This window comes from Triturus cristatus, chromosome 7 (genome assembly GCF_964204655.1).
Source record: "Triturus cristatus chromosome 7, aTriCri1.1, whole genome shotgun sequence".
Taxonomy (NCBI): Eukaryota; Metazoa; Chordata; class Amphibia; order Caudata; family Salamandridae; genus Triturus; species Triturus cristatus.
This window is the reverse complement of record NC_140590.1, coordinates 1613020722-1613040972: the sequence shown is the minus strand read 5'-3', so window position 1 is coordinate 1613040972 and position 20251 is coordinate 1613020722. Positions and strand designations below refer to the sequence as shown.

The window sequence follows — 20251 nt, the reverse complement described above, 5'->3', positions numbered from 1 at the left end:
AGGCGGATCGTACCGCGCATGCGCGGCGGCCATTTACCCGTTTTTTTATTTCGCAACCGGGTTTGAAGGAGCACGGGAGCAGTGCTGAACTTGCTCTACACCCACTTACCTGTGCCAGACCCCAGTGACGCCCGTTCTCATATTTAGGGAATTGGGCTGTATAACAATTGCATAGGCATTGCCTAGAGTGGTCTTTCTTGGCAAGCCCTTCCTCCATGCTTTATTTCATTGGCACGTGCTGTTACTCTTTCAGTGTCTCATGCATTGGCTTGTCTGGAGTTCGCCACTCCCCCTTACTGACTTGTTGTTCTATTTCTGGTTGCACTTTCTATAAAGAGCACAAAATCTCCTCCAGTGGGTATAAGTGTCACTTTATTTTGTCAACATGTCGGATTTTTATTTTGGTGAGGAGTATCTTGATGAAGGACCCTCTGGGTCACTGGAGCAGGAGCTTGTTGAAGCTCTTGATGTGGGGGTTCAACAGTCCGTTAACAAAGCCCTGGTCCGGGCTATTGAACCTTTGAACGCCACTTATGCAATTATGCTTTGCAACAAGGCTGGCTTCCTGGTTCCACCAGTCGTCCCTCCACTAGTGGGAAAGGTGTTACAAATCCTCACGCCTCTGACTTTGCCAGGTTAGCCAAAGCCTTGTCTAATGACCACTTCTATGGTTCTTCTTCTAAGCAAGCCCCTGCATCTGGTTCTCCTCACGGTGATGACGGTGATACTTCCTCTGATCCTGCTTCAGAGCCACAAGATTCTTCTCCCCCTGCCAAAAAGTTGCGTAAAGAACGTTATGTGGATGCGCCCTCCTATCCTAGACTTCTCACCTTTGATCCCACTGAGATTGTCCATCCTAATTCCTCTTCATGGCTCCCGTTTTCCGAGGTTGCTGACTATGTGCAAAGCCATATTCGCCAGGCATTCGATCAAAATGTAACAACGTGGTTGCGCTCGGAATGTCCTCGTCCGGACTTGGCTGACAAGGTGGCGGATACTCCGGGTGTGGACCCCTCCATGCTCATCTACCTTAAAATATACTCTAAGGATCCTAAGAAGGGGGTCGATCGTGCATGGAGGTCTTGTCAGGACAAGTTGTTAGATTTAACTGACCCTTTCACAAAAATCTTGGATCTGGGTTTTCGGGTGAAAGAGTCCGCTTCCGCAATTGATCCAGATGAGCTGATTGGGTGGGGTCAAAGGGCCATCTGTCAATTAGGGAACACGAATTGCGCTATGCCTTGCAAGCGCCGTCGCTCTATTCTTTTGAAACTCGACCCGAAATTGGTGGAGCTTTCCACATCTGAATCTGGTCCCTTAGCTTAAGGTCTGCTGTTTGGTCAGCCTTTTCTTTTTTGTTTTTTTTTAATAATAAAAAAGAGAAGTATTTTATTTCTGCTAACCACACAGGAAAAATGTGATATGCACAAACAATTATACAGGTCGAGGCTCTAGTGTTTTTTTGGCAGTTCCCTCTCCCACTCACTCCTTGCAATTGCAGCAGTGGTTATTCCCCATTCACAGTTTTTTTGTTTTTTTGTTTCTTTTTATTAAACAGTTCGACCAAAACACATCAATTAGCTACAGACAGACGACTTCAACATTCCTCATTGACATTGTATACAATCCAAAACATACACAGTGATTATATTGAATAGATCAAGGAGATTCAAGCGCTTCAGTCTCTATTTGCCCGTCTGGCGGGTGACAAATATCGCCCCTGTAACGATTGCATGCTTCCCACACCTTCTTCCACTTCCCCGGGCATCCCCTGGCGATGTAGACTGATTTTTCCCTAAACATACACCAGTCTAGATCCTCCCTCCACCTCCCTACTTGAGGCGGTTGACAGGCGCCCCACAGTTGAGCGATGTTACACTTCACTACCATGAATTCTAGCGTTGCCCATTGTGTGGGGTAAGTGGTGAGGTCAGCCTTTTCTTAAAGAGCTAACTAAATTTATCGCCACTTTCAGTGGCCTCGACAAAGCGCAAAGTTCCCTCAAGCGTGCTTTTCGACCGGTTTTGGGCCGGGTGGAATGATTTCGTGGGCGGTCGTTCGGCCGTGGTTTCCATCAAGGCACCCAGCGTGGCTCTCAATCACAGTGCGGAGGATATCAGGATTCTGGCTATAACTCCTCCTCCTCCTTCTATCTCACACGGAGAGCTAGGAAAAAGTTCAGGAAAGGCCGTTATGGAGGTAACCAGGGAGGACAACAGGATACCTCAGCTTCAGGTGAGCTTGATTTCTTTTTCCGAAGTGATGTTGGGGGACAGGATAAAATAAATTCCCCACAATTGGCAAAAGATCTCGCAGGATGCATGGATCCTGGACAGTGTGCAGGGTTACAAGATAGAGTTCTTCAATTCCCCCTCTCAAACTCTTCCTCCACTCCCGATGATCTTTTCCCTTCAAGATAAATCCTTCATTTCCAGCGAAATAGAATCTCTCATTCAAAAAGGGGCCATCGTGCTGGCGTCTCCTCACCCACAAGGTTTCATCAGCAACATTTTTATAGTGCAGAAGAAGGGGGGTGGATCCAGGCTAGTTTTAAATCTCAGGGAGTTCAATGGATGGGTCGTATATCGACACTTCAAGATGGAGGGGATCCATCTTCTTCTCGATCTTCTTCAGGAAGGGGACTGGATGGTTCGTCTGGATCTGAAGGATGCGTATCTGATTGTGCCCATTTATGCACCTCATCGTCGTTTTCTTCAATTCCAATGGCAGGAAGTCTGGTACGAGTACAAAGTCCTCCGCTTCGGCCTCTCGTCAGCACCTTGGTGCTTCATGAAGCTTCTTAGGCCTGTAGTAGAATCTCTACGAGCCCAAGGTGTTCATCTCATTATTTACCTGGATGACATCCTCATCATGGCTCGTTGTCCTCGTCTGGTACTAACTCATCTGCATTGGACCATAGACCTTTTGCAGAGTCTCGGTTTTCTGGTGAACCCATCAAAATCGGTCTTGATTCCGTCTCAATCGATCGAATTTCTGGGTTTCCTGATCAACTCCCTCACTTGTCAACTGCTCTTGCCCAATCAGAAGATCAGATCAATCAAGAGAGAGTTGAGGTTGATTTTGCACAAGCAGATTGTATCGTTGTGATCTGTAGCCTGGATTGTAGGTCTGTTAGCTTCATCCATCCAGGCGATCTTCCCGGGTCCCCTTTACTACCGGGCATTGCAACAGCTCAAGATCCAGCATCTCCAGAAAGGCCTCAAGTATTCAGATCAGATTCCTCTGTCAGAGGAGGCGAGGTGGGAGATGTTGTGGTGGCTGGAACATATGGAGTCTTGGAATGGACAAGCCCTATTCGGAGCCACTCCGGAGGTAGTGATAGAATCCGATGCCAGTCGGTGGGGTTGGGGAGCCCGTTGCGGTCAGTTATCTACGGGCGACCGCCGGTCGCAGGAGGAATTGAATTTACCCATCAATTGCCTGGAGCTTCTGGTGGGCTCATTTGCGATTCGTTGCCTATCTCCCCGCAAGACAAATTGTTGCATTCTTCTCCGCATGGACAATGTGTCAGCGGTTCGTTATGTGAACAAGTTGGGGGGAACAAGGTCCCGGATTCTTGTGGAAATTGTCAAGGATTTCTGGCACTTTTGTCTTCAAAACAAGATATTAGTGGTAGCGGAATATCTTCCGGGGAGCAAGAACCAGATTGCCGATTGGCACTCTTGTCATCTCCGAGATTTCAGCGACTGGAAACTCCATCCTCGAGTGTTCCAGTCGTTGAATCGGCTTTGGGGTCCTTGTCAGATTGACCTCTTCGCCTCTCGCCTCAACAAGCAAATGTCTGCGTTTTTCAGTTGCCTCTTCCGGTCTCGCCTATAGAACTGTAAATTATTTCCGGTCTGCCATCTCTGCAGGTCATGTAGCGATCGCAAACCAGCTGCTGAACATCCTTTGATATGCAAACTGCTCAGGGGTATCCGGTTGGTAAAACTACTGTGTCCTAAATATTCTGAACTATGGGATGTGTCAACTGTTTTGCGCTTCTTGGAAGCATGGCCATCCAATAAATATTTATCCCGTAAGCAGCTTTCTGCGAAATTGACTATGCTACTTTGTTTAGTGTCTTGTAAACGGGTTTCGGATATCCGCGCACTGGATCTAGCAAGTCGTAGATTTTCACCGGAGGGTGTTACTTTTGTGATCACCCGACACACTAAGTGTAATACCGCTACTATTACCTATCCGGTTTTTCCTGATAATCCTAAACTTTGTGTGGTACAATGTATTCGGGATTACGAGGTAAGTACTGCTGAATTCAGACATGATATGAGAGGTCAGTTATTGATTGTTCTGCCGAAACCATTTCGCCCAGTGACCCCAGCTACCTTATCCAGATGGGTGTGTTGGCTCATGGGCGAGGCGGGAATAGATGTTTCAAAATTTGGTGCACATTCAGCTCGCGGGGCTATGGCTTCTAAAGCTTTTTCTATGGGTGTCAGTTTATCAGATCTTATGAATGCAGCTGATTGGTCATCTGACTCTACGTTTAAGTCTTTTTACTATAAACCTATTGTGGATATTGCATCTGTCGTGTTGGCGCAGCTTTAAACAAGCATAATCAGAGCCTCCGGTCCTGACATAGAATTAAAAATTTGCGAACATACGTGACAAAAATTTTCAATTCTATTAAGGACACGGAGGCGAAGATTATCCCACCCAGGAATTATGTATTGCTTATTGTAATTTTGCATTATCTACCTTGAGTATATATTTTAGACTGTGCCTATGTTCCTATGTTTTTCCCTCCCCTTTTTCTGATGTAAGATACTCTTTTGGGGAGTAAGGTATTACGGCTTTATCTTTTCCTTTCAGGATCGGATCTCAAATAAAGTTCGCTGGTATTCCTTTGATTTTCTTCATGGTTTCAACATGTCCAGATTGAATCGTTGATGCAAGCTTCAAGACTGCTTTCTGCGGCCCGTTGCACTGCTGTTTTTTCATTCAGAAGATTTGTTCTCCTTTCCATATTGTTCGCGGATGTGAGACTGTGTTTCATGGACTTAACTGTTTATTTTGACAAAGAAAGAGGATATGGTATTCTCTTGTACTCTTTATATAGTGGTTACTCTATGGTTGTCATGTGATACCCTGTAAGTGTTCATGGGTATTGTAGTGTTTATTTGTTTTTCTTTCATGTTATTGGCTGCGGAGAATTTTCAGTAAAGAAAATGAGAAGCATAATCTTCGCCTCCGTGTCCTTAATAGAATTGAACATTCTTGTCACATATATTCGCAAATTTTTAATTCTATCCTGTGGCTCTCTGGTATAGTGCATAAATAGAGGTTTCATAATGAGCGTTATCAAATTAAATTAACATAACATAATATACAAGAGTGCATTTCCCACGAATTAACATAACTTGCATCTAGTTTTCATTTAAACTGTGTATTATATGTAATTGCCTGACTGTGAAAGACCGAAAATAAGTTACAGAATATTTTGATTTGTTTAGGCACCCTTTGATCACGCCCCTACGTTCACTTGCCCCGCCCCCATTGCGTGCAGTATCACTGTTCCCATACTGTATTTTTAATGCAGTTCGACCACTCCTTATATAGAAAGTCAAAGCTCCCCAGGTCCAGGCGGGAGAGCTGATCTGGGCAAGGATTTTGCTTTGCATTCTGCTACACGTAGTCTTGATTTTATACGTGACTACCAGTGCCACACTGCATAGCAAATAGTTGACTTACATGAGCTACCCACGCAAGTGTCTTGAGAGCTTTATGCTGTGCTGTTGACTAATAAAGACTGGTTGAAGGTGTCACACATAACGCGGGGACATTATGCAGCTTTTATTATGTCAGCCTTGAGTGGAGAGCGGGTGCCAATACAGGACAATAAGATAAATCAGTAGGCCGCAACCTCAACTACCGATTCTACGCTCTAGCTTGTTCCCATGGAGATAAACTAGTCGTGTGGGGGCGCGTCACTTCCGTAGACGTCAGTGGTGACACGTGGATCCAAGATGGCGGCAGCACTGGTGAGTAGCGGATATTCCGGGTCCAGGAGAGGGGAGGCCTTGGGGGCGGGAGGTTGTCTGGGGGTCCTCGCTGAGACCTCCTCCCCGGTCAGGGATACAGAGTCCCCGGGAGGGAGAGTTGCGGGGGCCCTTAATTACTGAGTGCGGCAATTGAGTGCTCACGGTCTGTGCTTGAACGGGCTTTCACTAGGACGCTCAGCGAGCCGAAGAGGCTGTGTTTAAGGAAGCATTCATTGGAGGGGGCTTTTATGAGAGAGTGCAAGTGGTTGCGAGACAACGAGAGCTGTCACTTTGCTGTGTCACTTGAGCAGAAACTTCAGTGAAATTGTGAGGCTATGTATTTGTGAGTTTTTAGAATGAGTTGTTACCGAGGAAAGGGAATGAAAGTTGCGTGTACCTGTCATCAGTGTGGTTAAAAACTGTCGCTGAGTTTGTCATAGACAAGCTACCACCGAGGAGCAGTTTGTCACAGGGGGATCCGTCGCTGAAAGGGAGCCCCACTTAAGATTGAGTAGCCTGGTCGGGCGCTGTCAGGGAGAGGTCGGGACTCGCACTGAAGTGACGGCGGTTGGTCCTGGTACATTGACCTAGTATGTAGGATGACTACAGTCGTCGCCGAATTAGGGTGTGCCAATAAGAGACAGTTTGTCTCGGGGAGAGGCAGGGCAGTTGGGGGTTTACCGGGAAGTGGTGTTTGGCAACTAGAGAAGGTATGGTCTTTTGGAAGAATGAGTATTTTACATTGGATAATGTCTAAATATTCCCTGTTTTACAGTGAGGGACTTTTTGTTGAGACATAATGGTAAATGGAGACAAGTCTCGGGTGGAATAATAACTGTCTATTAGAGAAAGGGGCTGTCGGTAAGGGAAACAAATACCCGCCACATATTAAGTTAATTGTATGCAGTGCTTTAAATGGGGAAAAAATAAGTGCAGGTACTCATTAAAATGAGCTAGATAGGTGTGTTGAGTGGGCGTCGCTAAGGACAAGACATAATGGATACATAGGATATGAGTAAATAAAAGCATAAATCATTCAATCCCTTCCAAAGTGAAAAAAGTATTTCCATATATGTATGTGTGTGTGTGTGTGTGTATATATATATATATATATATATATAATGAAAGTTAACAAGAAATACAGCAGATTTTGAACTCTGCACTAATTTGTGTTAAAATGCCATTTTTAAGCCCCGATTTCATAACTGAACAAATATCTGGTACTTTTAACTAAAAAAAAGTGCCAATCCTAACTTCAGCTGTCATCTCACCTTTTTACATCCCTCCCTCCCCTTCCTTCTGTGTTCATCATCTCGTTTTACCCCGCCAGATCCATTGCCAGTTGTCACAGGAGCTCCTTTCTGGAGTGCTGCAGCGTTCCCTGCTATTCATTGCTCTTTGGGCAGGGCTACTTTCACACCGATAGATCCGTTGCTGTTATGTAAATGCAGCGATTAGTGTTGATGGGGCACACAAAGGGAAGCAGCTCCTGCGCTGAAAAAATTAAGCATTTCCAGCTGAATGGTCCTTACACGCCTAATCAACAGTGCAAGGTCTGGATAAACCCTGCTCTGTTAATCACAACGTGACACAAGCCCTCTCAAACCCCTGCAGTGTGAGGAAATAAAGGGGCGCCTCAGGACTTTACCAGCGTCTCTGCAAAAGTCAACTTCATGGCTCAGTGTTATTGCGTGATCCGGAAGCAGAGCAGCATCTGTCCTGCGTTGGAGGGGATATGGACCCTGAGCCTGACACGACATCAATCAGGGTACCGGTACTCTCCCTAACTAAAGAAAAGTGCCAGCACTGAGCGCTAGAACATTTGGAAGTGCTGGTACTCAGTACCGGTGAGTACCGGCCCATTTAAAGCACTGATTGTATTAATCGCTATCAACCAGTCCCTGTCACAAAGCTGAATTTCAGCTACTCATGAATTTTCAGCCAATAGAACTAAACGTGCTCTGTCTTGTTGCCCCCTTTTTCAGAGTATTACTATGGGTCTACAAATTTCAGTATGCTTTTTACTGTTGGTGGAAATTCCAGTTCTCTCTTAATTTACCCACTTGGCACAGGGTTAGTTGGCAGTTTTACCCTTACACTTGGGTGTGCCAAGGTGTTAGTTACTTGTCACTGGGGAAGGTGGTGTCACCGAGGAAGAAAGTATATGACACGGAGGAGTTTGCTGAGGGGTCTGTCGCCAAGAGGTGAGGTATAGGTACGCAACGTGGGGGCGGGAAGGGCTAGGATTTGATTGGGGAGATGTAATTCAGACGGAAATGTAGTGGTCCTGTCATTTAAGAGGAGGAGTGAAGATCCAGTCATGGAGGAAGGAGGCAGCTGTCACTGAAATTAAGATGGGATCCTGTCACTGTAAAAAAAAAAAAGAGGGCACCTACCATTGAGTAACAGGCCCTACAAATAGCAATAAGCTTGGCTAGGGTTGAGATCAGCGAGGCCCTTCTGCTGACGTAAAGGGTGATCCTCTACTACTAATATGCAAGGAAGTAACCATTTCGCTGAGACTGGTGGTAGAGTGTAAAGAGGGATAGACCTTGCCGTCGAGGAGGTAGACCCCTTCCTTCAGTGGGAGTGGAGCCATTCATATGAGAAGGGGGCCCATGATTGTGGCATTGAGTACTGGCACAGATTTCATACGAGGAGGTTGTACTTTTATTGTCAGACTCTAGATGAGCCCCAGAATCCATCTGTATGGGTTATTCCAAAACACTGGCATAGAATCTCTCCCAACAATAGTCTTTGTGGACAATGCAGTTTAACGAGGACAACTTCTTTATTCTGTCTCTAATAAGCATACTTCTGAGCTCAACAAGGGACCCATGTCCTACTAAACTTGCATGACGTCTCCCATTGCTATACTCTACGGAGAAGTACTCTCATTTATCATCTTCCAAACATTGCTCCTTGCATGAAAATAAATCAACTCCTCCCTCTCATTCGGGCTCAGTTATTGGGATCAAAATTGCTGCACCTATACTTGTGTGGCCATTTCGTAGTCTTTTATTGCTCCATCCTGGTCGCCAGAAAATAATGTAATCCCTCGTTCCCTAACTTAGTGGACGATAAGCTATTGCTCCCACCATCATCACAAAGATAATTGGCTGCACTTGCTCTACAGCATTAACTTTAACATGACACTTTCTCCAAAACGGTGCTGTCAATTTTTGGTTAAGGCATGAAAGTGATGGATGGTAATACTTAATATGAAGCAAACACAAGGAGATGATGGATGGCGCGCTGAAACTTTTCAGACACTCACCCCATGTCACAGATCTGGGTTGAATCCATCATCGTTCTTTAGCTCACTTCGCCACCTCAGTTCAGACCCAGCTATATGCAAATCAGTCTTGACCCTGTGCCTCACGGGAACAGTCCAGCCCGAACTGCCAAGGCAGGTCTTCCCTGAACCGGAGACAAGCATCCTGGGGCCGGTTTTGGGGTAACACCCCTCATCAGCCAGGCTAGCTTGAATCCAGTGGCAAAGTGAGCAAAGGACCCACGTCTAGGCATACCCTGCCTACTTAGGGCGAACAAAACAAACTCAAGGAGAAATAATTTGTCCCAGATTTTTCTATTTTCTCTACAGGTGGTAAATGGATATTCTGGGCAAATGACCAAACACATCTTTGTAACTGAGTGATTACGACAGAATGAGCCTCTTGTATAATGTTGTTGTTTCAACACGTATTGGCCAATCAAGTTAAAGTTCAAGTTTTAATCTTTATTCTCGGTCATTTAGACCATCAAAGATGAAAATACATAACATTGTTTGAGATTTAAAATTTACAATATTGTTAAGAAAAAGTTTTTAAATTGCACACAAGCTCAAAATTGCATGTTACAGGCATTATAATCCAAACTAAAAATCAGCCAATATCTTAAGACTTTATACAGTATCCCCCTCTTTTAGAACCCGCGATCGTATATGCCACATAGCCATTAAATACTTTGCTACAGCAAAAACGAACGGAGGTGACATGTCAGTTTTGAGAATTCTAAACGCGGGGAGATATTTCCTAAAGCCCATATTTTTAAGAATGGGCAGGAGCCAATACCTCCTCGCACGTTGATAAGCTTTACAAAAGAAGAGTACATGTAAGTCACTCTCAGAGGGATAGGTGCATACTGGGCACTGCTCTACTGCTGGTGGATTGGACCAAGAGCTAGTGAAGGCCCTCAATGGCAAGGAGCCATATCTCCAGTGAAGATATAGTTTTCTTGCCAGCGCAGGACTCATACCATCTAATACACTTTCCATTTGGTAGGAATCTTTGAATTGTAAGAATGTATGGGTCAATGATCCCACCCGTGTATTACCTATGTCAATGGTCAACTTCTGCTGGTAATAAAGTTGTGAGAGTGCCTTCCTGGAGATCCTCCTACTTGCGGTCGCAGGGTCAGTCCATAATTCCGGGAGACCCAAGCTTTCGCATGTGCTCCTTCTGTATTTTAACCAAGGGATGTTACTGGTATTTGGTAGGGCCAGGAACTCTCGAAGCTCATTTCTGTAATCACCAAGATCCTGGCTGCTCCATATTCGTCGCCAAAAAGCTAAAGGCTTCAAACCTAGCTCCTCAGCAATTGGCCTCAAACCTAGATCCAATCTGAGTGGAAGCAATGGTGTGCTCGAGGGAAGGGCCACTAGCTGTTTAAGGAATTTGTTTTCTGTGGTTGATAGGTTTTTTACAGAAACATGGCCCCAAAGTTCCGCCCCATATACAACTGAGCCCCGTGCTTGGGATTTATAAATCTGTATCATAGGGCCCAGTGGGCGGTAAATGGAATTACCCACCATTCTCAGGATGCCCCCGTCTTCTGGGATAACTTCAAATTTGCCCTAGTCGTGTGAGTTCCCCATGTCATTTTCTCATTCAGGGTTACCCCCAGATATTCAAATGTGGTAACCCTCTCCAGACGCGCCATGCCTAACAAGGGATTGGGGCGTGTGGACGGAATGGGGTTCAAGATCATAAATTTTGTCTTTGAGGCGTTTATTTCAAGACCCCTCTCAGTACAAAACTCTAGGAACCCGTCGAGTATCCGCTGAATTCCCATGGGTGATTTAGAAAGCAGCAGGGTGTCATCCGCAAACATTATGGCGGGCACCCTGCTGCCATTCAATTTGGGGGCATCGATATCATCTAACCTGGACAAATGGTCAATAACCCCGTTGACAAAGAGGCAAAACAGGGTGGGTGCAAGCACACAACCCTGCCTCACCCCCCTGTCAACGGGGAATTTTTCCGTTAGGCCTCCCAACCTCCCGTACCTGACCTGGGCAAAATTATCCTGATGTAGTTTGATCAGAATGGCCAGTATGTCTGGCGGGACTCCCATATCTCTCAGGACGCTCCAGAGTTTGGATCTAGGCACCAGGTCAAAGGCAGCCCGTAAATCCACGAATATCGTGTACAGGCAACCCCCCTCGACAAGTGCCGTCCTCCAGTAAATAAGACTTAGCCGAAAAATTTGGTCCGTGGTGGATACCCCCTTTCTGAAACCAGGCTGAAACGGACTCATAGTGGCAGTTTCCTCTATCCAATTTTCCAATCGATCTAGGATAAGCCTTCCAAAGAGTTTCTGCGAAACATCTATCAAGCTGATGGGCCTGTAGTTGGATGGGAGCAGAGGCGAACCCTTCTTAAAGATCGATACCACCTCTGCACCCATCCAAGTACGGGGTACCTGCATGCCCTTTAAAATCGCATTAAATAGGACCAGAAAGTAAGGGGCCCATATATCTGGCTCCTGTTTAAAAAGATCGCCAGGGAGACCATCCAGTCCGGGTGCCTTTCCGGTTGACAAGCCTGTTATGGCAAGCCGAACTTCCTTTATTGTGAATGGATCCCCTGTCATGCAATTATCAGCTAACAGAATGGGGCTGCTGCCCCCACATCCTGGGGCCTCTGTATACAGGGATTGAAAATGCTCCTGCCAGGACTTTGATGAAATATTTGGCTTTATTGCCGTAGCTAATTCTCCAGAACCTGAACTAACAGTTCGCCAGAACTTCCTTGAATCCGTAGAGGCCAAGGATCTTGCAAGTTCTTCCCACTTATTCTGGTCCCATTCCATTTTAGCATTGGCAATGAGCCTCTTGTAATCTCGTCTCCTGGTTTGAATCTCCAACCTATCTTTACGATTCTTGATACTCAGCAGGAGATCCCTCCTTGCACTACGGCACGCCGCATTATACCAAGTGCACTGGCTCCTTCCACCCCCCCTCCTCGGACCATTATTAAATAAATCTGCGGATAAAAACGTTACAAGTTCTTCATGGTGCAGCCATATCTGTTCATTATTGGCCACAGAACTTGGTTTTTCGCTTAAAAACGCCATCTTCTCCAAAGTAGGGATAAAATTATTATAAAACCGGGGAAGCTTATCTATACTGGCTGCTAATTTTTCCCACTTAATTCTTTGTCTGTTACTCTCAAGAACTAGGTCAGAATTTGGCTTGGGGAGTTCTCCTTCCCCGCCGGGTCGGATAGGAAGGAGAAAGTTCAATTCCAAAGCATTATGGTCGCTGTCATGTCTATTCATGACCCTAAAGTCTGCGACATATGACCAAGAGGAAAGCTGTACTAAAATATAATCTAGTCTTGATTCCCTGCCTTTTCGGTTGAATGTAGGTTTGCTCGGGATGTCGGATTTAGCTCGCCCATTACAGGCCCTAAGCCCATGTCTCATTGTTAAGGCAGTAATCTGTACTGCCAATGGGCTCCAAGCCTTTGGTGGGATAGATACTATTGATGGTACTCGCCATCTTACCTCTTCCTCTAAACAGGCCCCATCTAAAAGACCTGGTAAAGGTTCATAATGGGAGTTCAGGTCCCCACCTACTATGAAAGGGAATCCCTGGGGGAGCTCCGCCAAGAGGTCTGCTAGTTTGTCGATGGTAGGAGACTCCTTTGAAATAATAACCGGCCTCGAATAGACATTTACCACCGCCAGTCTGCAAGAATGATGCCATTCCAGTAGTACCACAAGTATATCTTCGGATTCCACTGGGAAACGCGTAGCCTTGCATCCCAAGTGGATACCGACCCAAGTTTCAAGTCCGCCGGATGGGCGCCCCCTTCCCCCCCCCATTTCGCAGGAATGGAGAATACTGCGAAGCCCCGCCTCTCATGTTCCTCTCTTTCCCATGTTTCCTGAAACATACATAGATCCTTGGAATCAGTATATTCAGTCCAATCCTGGGAATCAAACTTGTTTCCCAGGCCCGCCACGTTCCAAGATAGTATTTTTAATGAATGGGACCTGGTACTACAAATGGTATTGTGAGTACAAGCGTCCCCTTTATCTCTGATCGTTACCTCTATGTTTGTTAATGGGGTGTTCATATCTCCCTCCACAACATGGCATGCCGCGGCAGCCGGGTTGTTCAGAGCCACATGGTGTTCGGGGGGATTAAGCAGCTTTGTTCCTATGTTAGCTTCCTCCACAATCTCCCCTGCTGCAGAATTAGATTTCCCACTTGCGTGTATGGGTAGTCAGTCCACCATATCTAAATGGCTATATCTATTCTGGAGTGGGAGATGAAAGTAGTGGGGGGGTCTCCGGGAGTATTGATTTTGCATTTCTACGCCACGGTTACTACCTCTACCGTGGCAGGTTTCCCATCCCTCGTCTATCATACTGGGTGTGTAGTGGACAAGTTCCTGCCTGCGAGGGTCGGGTGGTGCTCTCCATCCTCTTGGCAACTCCTCACCCAATCTCTCTTGGTGTGAATGGTATGTATTAATTTCGGGGTTCCCTAGATATTGTCTTCTGGGATAATAGGTGGCTCCCCTTTTCTTGTGATCTCCCCACCTGATCGATCTTTGTATCTGAACCCCCCATGTCTCATCCTCTCTATCATATACCAGGGGAGGATAGAAGAAGGAGAGGGGTAGAGATTGAATGGTGGTCCCCTCTGCGTCATTGGGCCACCCACATATATGCAGGACGGCCCTTTGATCTTTGAAATTAACTATGACGCAGTCGCCCTTTATGGATTTAGTAGAGTTACCCACCCACGGGACCCTTCTTACCATAACAACGGGGCTCACTATACCTTCCGGGAGCGGCCTATACGTACATAACCAATTTATCACCTTGTTCTTAAGAGAGATAGTGGATTCTTTAAAGGTGGAGTTCAATTCTGGAACCCCCACCAACACAACAGTGTATGGTACTGCCTCTGGGGGGAGATGTATTGGTCCAGGGTTTGTTCTCTCATTGGCACCCTTCGTCGGTAATTTCGCATCATTAGATGGATTGGTAGAAGCAGATTTGCTCTCCCCAGTTTGAACTACCCTCATAGGGGGGGGAGATGTGTGATTAAGCTGATTAACATGTTTATTTGCAACATCTGCCATCAGGTCAGTAGTAATACAGGTAGGCGAGCTAGATACTGCCTGTTGGACTATGTGTGAGGCACTTTTAGCTTGGTGTGTGATTTGGGGGGAGTCCCTTTGAGCAACCCTATCGGAAGCCTTTGCTCTACCTTTATTAGCTATTTTCAGGCTATCGGCTAGTTGGACTGTTGATTTTTCTATAACCACTAGCCTGGCCTCCATCTTTATTAGTCTTTCTTCCAACGGGCTTAAGAGATTTCTTAAGAGGGCAGCTATGTCCGCAAGGGTGACATCCTCCTCAATATATTCAGGTAGGGTTAAATTGGATTGGTTACTTGTCTTCTTTGCTGAGTTCAAGGGCATGAGCTCAGCTCTGCCTGATTGCGATTTTTCCCTGGTGGTTGAGCGGGAACTTTTTGGTGGCATGTTTGTGGGTGGAACTATGGTGTTTTGCTTTCTTTTGCCCTTAAGCCCTCCATGTTTTTTTTTAAATCGCTCCCTCACTAATTCCACTTCGCTTATTTGGTTTAGAGCCTGAGGGATTAGTAATGTCAGGATCTAATGTAGGATTTATAGTGGTTGTAGGATGGGGTTGGGCTCCGGGAAGAGTTAGCATACTAAAATCTACAGAATCACTAGGGTCCTTACTACTTGCCTGGGAAGTACAATTCAATATATTCAATGACTCAGAAAAATCATTAATGTCATCCACCAATATATCCGGCGTGGTGAATTCTGAGCTTACCACAGGCGACTTAGCCTGGGCCAAAGGGCCCATAGACTATCTCCGCACCCAGTCCAGCTCTTGGGATATTCGCCTTTCAAGAAGCGTGATGTCCTCAATTAACAATGACCCTGCTTTCACGAAATAATTGTCCAATGTTCCCTTTGGTAAGGTCGTGGAAGCCATGGCGCTTTTGCTCCTTGTCTCTCTTGTCGACATCTCTTCGTAAAGGGTCCTTTAATTATCCCTCTTGTTCCGGGAAAGGTCTAAAGGGTATGGCCCTAGCCCGGCCTCTTCCGTCCTCTAACGGCCTCAAACGGCCCGCTCTTTGCCCGGTCTTCGCTCCGGGCGCGTTCCGCTGGCGCGTAGGGGCGGGGATCATAAACTGGTCGGGCGTAAAGAGAGGGGGAGGGGCCGGGAAGAGGACACAGGTGTGCTGGGTCAGCGCAACAGCGAGCACCCTGGTCCTCGCAGTCCCGGGATGGTAGAGAACAGCCTCCCCAGATGCAGCGTCCTTTTAAAATCAGTGGTCCCAGGCAGGGAGAATGACCAGCTTCCAAATGTCCTGCGGTCAAATGCGGCGAGCGGCTCCCGCGAAGCGGGGGCCGCGAGAGGTAAAATGCTTGATGGGGGAGGGGCCGGGAAGAGGACACAGGTGTGCTGGGTCAGCGCAACAGCGAGCACCCTGGTCCTCGCAGTCCCGGGATGGTAGAGAACAGCCTCCCCAGATGCAGCGTCCTTTTAAAATCAGTGGTCCCAGGCAGGGAGAATGACCAGCTTCCAAATGTCCTGCGGTCAAATGCGGCGAGCGGCTCCCGCGAAGCGGGGGCCGCGAGAGGTAAAATGCTTGATGGGGGAGGGGCCGGGAAGAGGACACAGGTGTGCTGGGTCAGCGCAACAGCGAGCACCCTGGTCCTCGCAGTCCCGGGATGGTAGAGAACAGCCTCCCCAGATGCAGCGTCCTTTTAAAATCAGCGGTCCCAGGCAGGGAGAATGACCAGCTTCCAAATGTCCTGCGGTCAAATGCGGCGAATCAGCTAGTCATCAGGATAACAAAAATGACAGCATTTGTAAAAAAAAAAAAAAAAACATTAAAACTTAATATAATATTTCTTTAACTTGGAGGTAAAATAAGTAGTGCAAACATGTATCCAAAGTGAAATACTGGCAAACTTGATTGAAACACCTTATGAATCTATATATTTGATTGCTAAAAGACCAAAAGCTGGTACGTTAAGCAAGGGGCTAAAAAAAAACCTGACGACATTTGCTAGGAATGATACAAGAGAATGCTTACTTCCAATTATTTGTAGATAAAATATTGTGTGAAAAACTGGGATATGCGGTTCTTAGATTTTTGTTTTTGGATGCAAAGCTAAATAAACATCCTAGTGCAGAATTAACAAACCATTTCTTCATGTATAAAAAAGGAGATAAACTCTTACTAATAACTCGACTAACAGTACAAGTCTGATTCAGAGCTCAAGGCTCACTGATGTAAAGTTAGAAATGGGGGCACACCTTCACTGACCACCTGGCAATAGAAGTGCAAGCACGTGTTGACAAAAGGCTGAGTAAAGATGGCCAATACGTGGTGTGTCGGGGAGATGTGGTCAAACGGCATTGGGGGTTCCATGTTGAGGAAAAATGAGTTGGATAAATTGCAAAAACATCCAGTGTGGAATGAGGTGAATGCGACACAAGATGTTTGGAAAAAATGGAGAGCAGATTTAGAAAAAATGCTAAAAAGGTGTTGGTATAGCAAAAAAGACTGGATATCAAGTGGCAACATTGATTTTGAATAAAGAGAATCTAAAATCGCCGTGCAACTTACAAATGGTAAATTATTGATAGCATATAAAACTCAATTAGTGAAGGCACTTGTAAATCATACCCTTCAGTTCATATGTAGAATTCAAATGATTTAGAATCCAGATTTCAAGTAAAGTCACATAAAGATATCCTAGGAAAATCATGCTATGTAATTCTTCAATTTCGTTGAGTCCTTGTGATAGTATCCAGGGTTTTCATCCAAAGGCATTTTTTTCCTGGTGAGATGCAAGGCAACAACTCCTCCTCTAGGTGGTCTTTGTACAACGTTAGTTACTTGCCAGGTCATGATTTCTTCACCATTTCCTGCTTGTGTGTAGTGTGTGACTATGGGGGAATTTGAGGTCTCACATGAATCCTACTCCAGTGGTATGAAATCCTAAGGCGTACTTTGTGCGTGGTTTGACCTACATATACAAGTTGATATGGACACCAAATAAAGTCTACTACCATGTTGGTGTTGCCGTTTAAATAAAAACTCACTATAAAAGGCTTGGATTCATGATTTAGAGACTTGGTGTTGATAGTAAAGTCACAGCCCAGACAGTTAACACATTTATGGTGTTCAACAGCAAGTGGGAGCCCTGAGTCCTCACTGGAAAAATATGGTATTATTGACTGTAGGTGTACTTTAGGCAGCTATAAAATGTTCTGAGATTATTGTTCTTTGTATATGAAACTGTGTCAGGGCGATGGTCCTCACCTGCCAACAAAAAAAAAACTGTTCCTTGATGCTCTTTACAATTTGGTTAGAGCCATGACTAGAGGTGGACAATGTATTCTCCTGGGCACATTTGGATTTGGGTGCGTGCAATGTGCCTCATTGGCAATAACATTTATTTGTATAGAGCATCTAATGAGCCATGTGGATTAGCCCAATTTAATAATTTGTGACCCAAAGTTTGAGTTTTTGTGAAGAAATCTTCCTTGAAAGTAGTTTCTGCATATTGTGAGAAATTGATCATAAGGAATATTTTGCCTGAGCGGGATGTAAACTCGGTACAGTAGGATGGACATACTATTCTCAATGGGTTTTCATTACCGACTGTTCAGTGATTTCCCTTCAGCAACCCTAATGTACGGTCATGATCATTTATTGCACATTGAGAGCAGATGGAGTGAAAAATAGATTATTACAGCATTAATTTAGCCATATGACAGAAGTTTCTGAGGTTTGTCTCATGGCTGACACGATCACAAAGAAATCATCAGTGTGACGTAACCAGCACCTGATACTGTGAAAGAACGGATTGGTCTCAGCTCAAATAAATTGTTTTTCAAAATTGTTCATGTGTAGCACTGCTAAACTTGAGGCAAAAAATCTCCCAATGAGGTACTCTTAATCTGTTAAAAAAACAAATTAAACAAAAATTAGCAAAGCCAATCTGTCCTGCAGAGGCTAAAGGAAAGTAGTGTTGGTATGTTACTCTAAGCATACAAATATGTCCCGATAGACAGTTGCACTTCCGAACAATTTAAATATGCCAACGGTAACTTGTCTTTTATTTACCACTTCATGCGGTGCAAATATCAGATGTTATTATTTCACGTGTGCATAGTTATTGCATTCATAATGTGCCCATCAGTTTTTTTTTTTTTGTTAATTTTTTTATTGAATTTTATCGTTTCAGAAAACACAGGTTAGAGTGATACAGGTCATGTATACCGATTTACACACGCGTTAATTTTACAGCTTACAATGTACCGCAAAGCTTTCAGAGGCCTTACAGGTTAGACTGTATACACTATACAGCAGTGTTTGTTATATGCATCATACTGGTCCGATTTCCCATCTGTAGTGGCTCTCGTATTGGGGCGTGACCTGGTGGATGGCCCCTACCCGCATCACTGTATTGTGGCATGTAATGTAAACCACCGATATACTGTTGGTGGTCGGAACGTGCGGGGGTAAACTGGGAAAGCGGGTGGGGAGCGGCTACGTTGGGCTCTGGTGTGTCCCGTAGCAAGCCAGCTATACTGTCTTTACATGATGTGTTGATGTATACGGGCAGGTGAGGGGGGGTAGGGGGTTTGTTCCTGGCGCATTCTTTCGCTGTAGTTTGGTGTTCGGGGTGTCCAGGTAGTATCTTCCCGTGGTGTCAGCGTTACATGCTTGCGTTTGGTCCGGTGATTGGACCTTTTGATCCCAGGAGAGGTGAGCATGGGGACTGTGTCAGGGAGGCCATAGGCGAATTCGCCTGTGTTGTTTCGTGTGTGTATTGGTGTAGCAGTTGTGCCCACTCCAATGATTTGGGATGTTTTTGTGTTCCTTTTGACCTCCTCCTCCCTCAGTACCTCATCTTCCGCTTTGCCCCATTTTTTTAAATGCACCTACCCAGGCTGCCTCGGGTTGTCCCGACGGGGCTCGCCAATAAATTGCCAATCCCCTTTTTGCTAAAAAAGGAGGGCTAGTGATGCAAAATGGCACTGTACCTTCTCGGATTTCCGCCTGCGGAATATACCGAGGGCACACGCCTCCCAAGTGGATATGCTCGTAAGATTTGTTGTTGCTCGAAGTGCCCTGTGGATTGTATGCCAGTAGTGTTGTATCGTGAGGCATTCCCAAAACATGTGCCTAAAATCTGCCTCTGGGGTTTGACAGCAGGGACATGCAAAGTGTGTGTCGGGATAAAAACGGTGGAGACGTTGCGGCGTGAGGTATGCTCAATGGAGAATATTGAATTGGATGTTCTTGAATCTGGAGTTCCTGGATACCTTTTTTGTGTATTCAAGTGCCCTCTCCCATTCCTTGTGATGAAATACTCGTCCCACGTCCTCTTCCTATGTTTGACGTAATGTGTGCAGCGGTTGCAGAAGCAGTTTCCTGGCGACTTTGTAGAGCCAGGTAATTAAATGTCTACCCACTCCCATGAGTAGAATTGCATGTAGTACTGGGTGCGTCGGGGGTTCTCCATCGTCTAGGGTCCAGTATTGGCGGCCACTATCTAACAGTTGTCTGTGTAGTACGAACTGTCCCGGCGGGAGGTCATACTCGTCCGCTAGTTGGTCATATGTTCTAAGTTTGCCATCTATGAATAGGGATTCCATCTCGGTAAGTGAGTGTTCCGTCCATACCCATAGGTTGCGGGTAGTGAAATATTTTTCTTGTCTGGGCAATCCCACTATGGTAGCAAGGGGGAGAACATGGGTGTACCTCTAAACATGCAATGGATTTTGTGCATACACAGTCGGGCAATAGTTACCTGTAGCGGATAGGTTCACACGGGCTTGGTACCTGGCATTAGTAATCGCCGGGAGGGGTATTTGTCCGTCACAGGTTGTCTCCCTCATGTGACGCTCCGCTGTCCAGTGTGATAACCACTGGAGTTGGGCTG

General features: G+C 45.7%; 1 protein-coding gene across 1 annotated transcript in view; it reads left to right on the top strand.

Moving 5' to 3' along the window:
* Window positions 1-5869: 5869 nt before the first annotated feature.
* TM9SF4 (transmembrane 9 superfamily member 4) overlaps window positions 5870-20251 on the top strand; it is a 137879-nt gene continuing 123497 nt past the window's right edge. Inside the window, exon 1 of the mRNA XM_085619499.1 lies at window positions 5870-6002. Coding sequence (XP_085475625.1) covers window positions 5988-6002 — 15 coding nt within the window. The 5' untranslated portion in view covers window positions 5870-5987. The remainder of the gene's footprint in view (window positions 6003-20251) is intronic.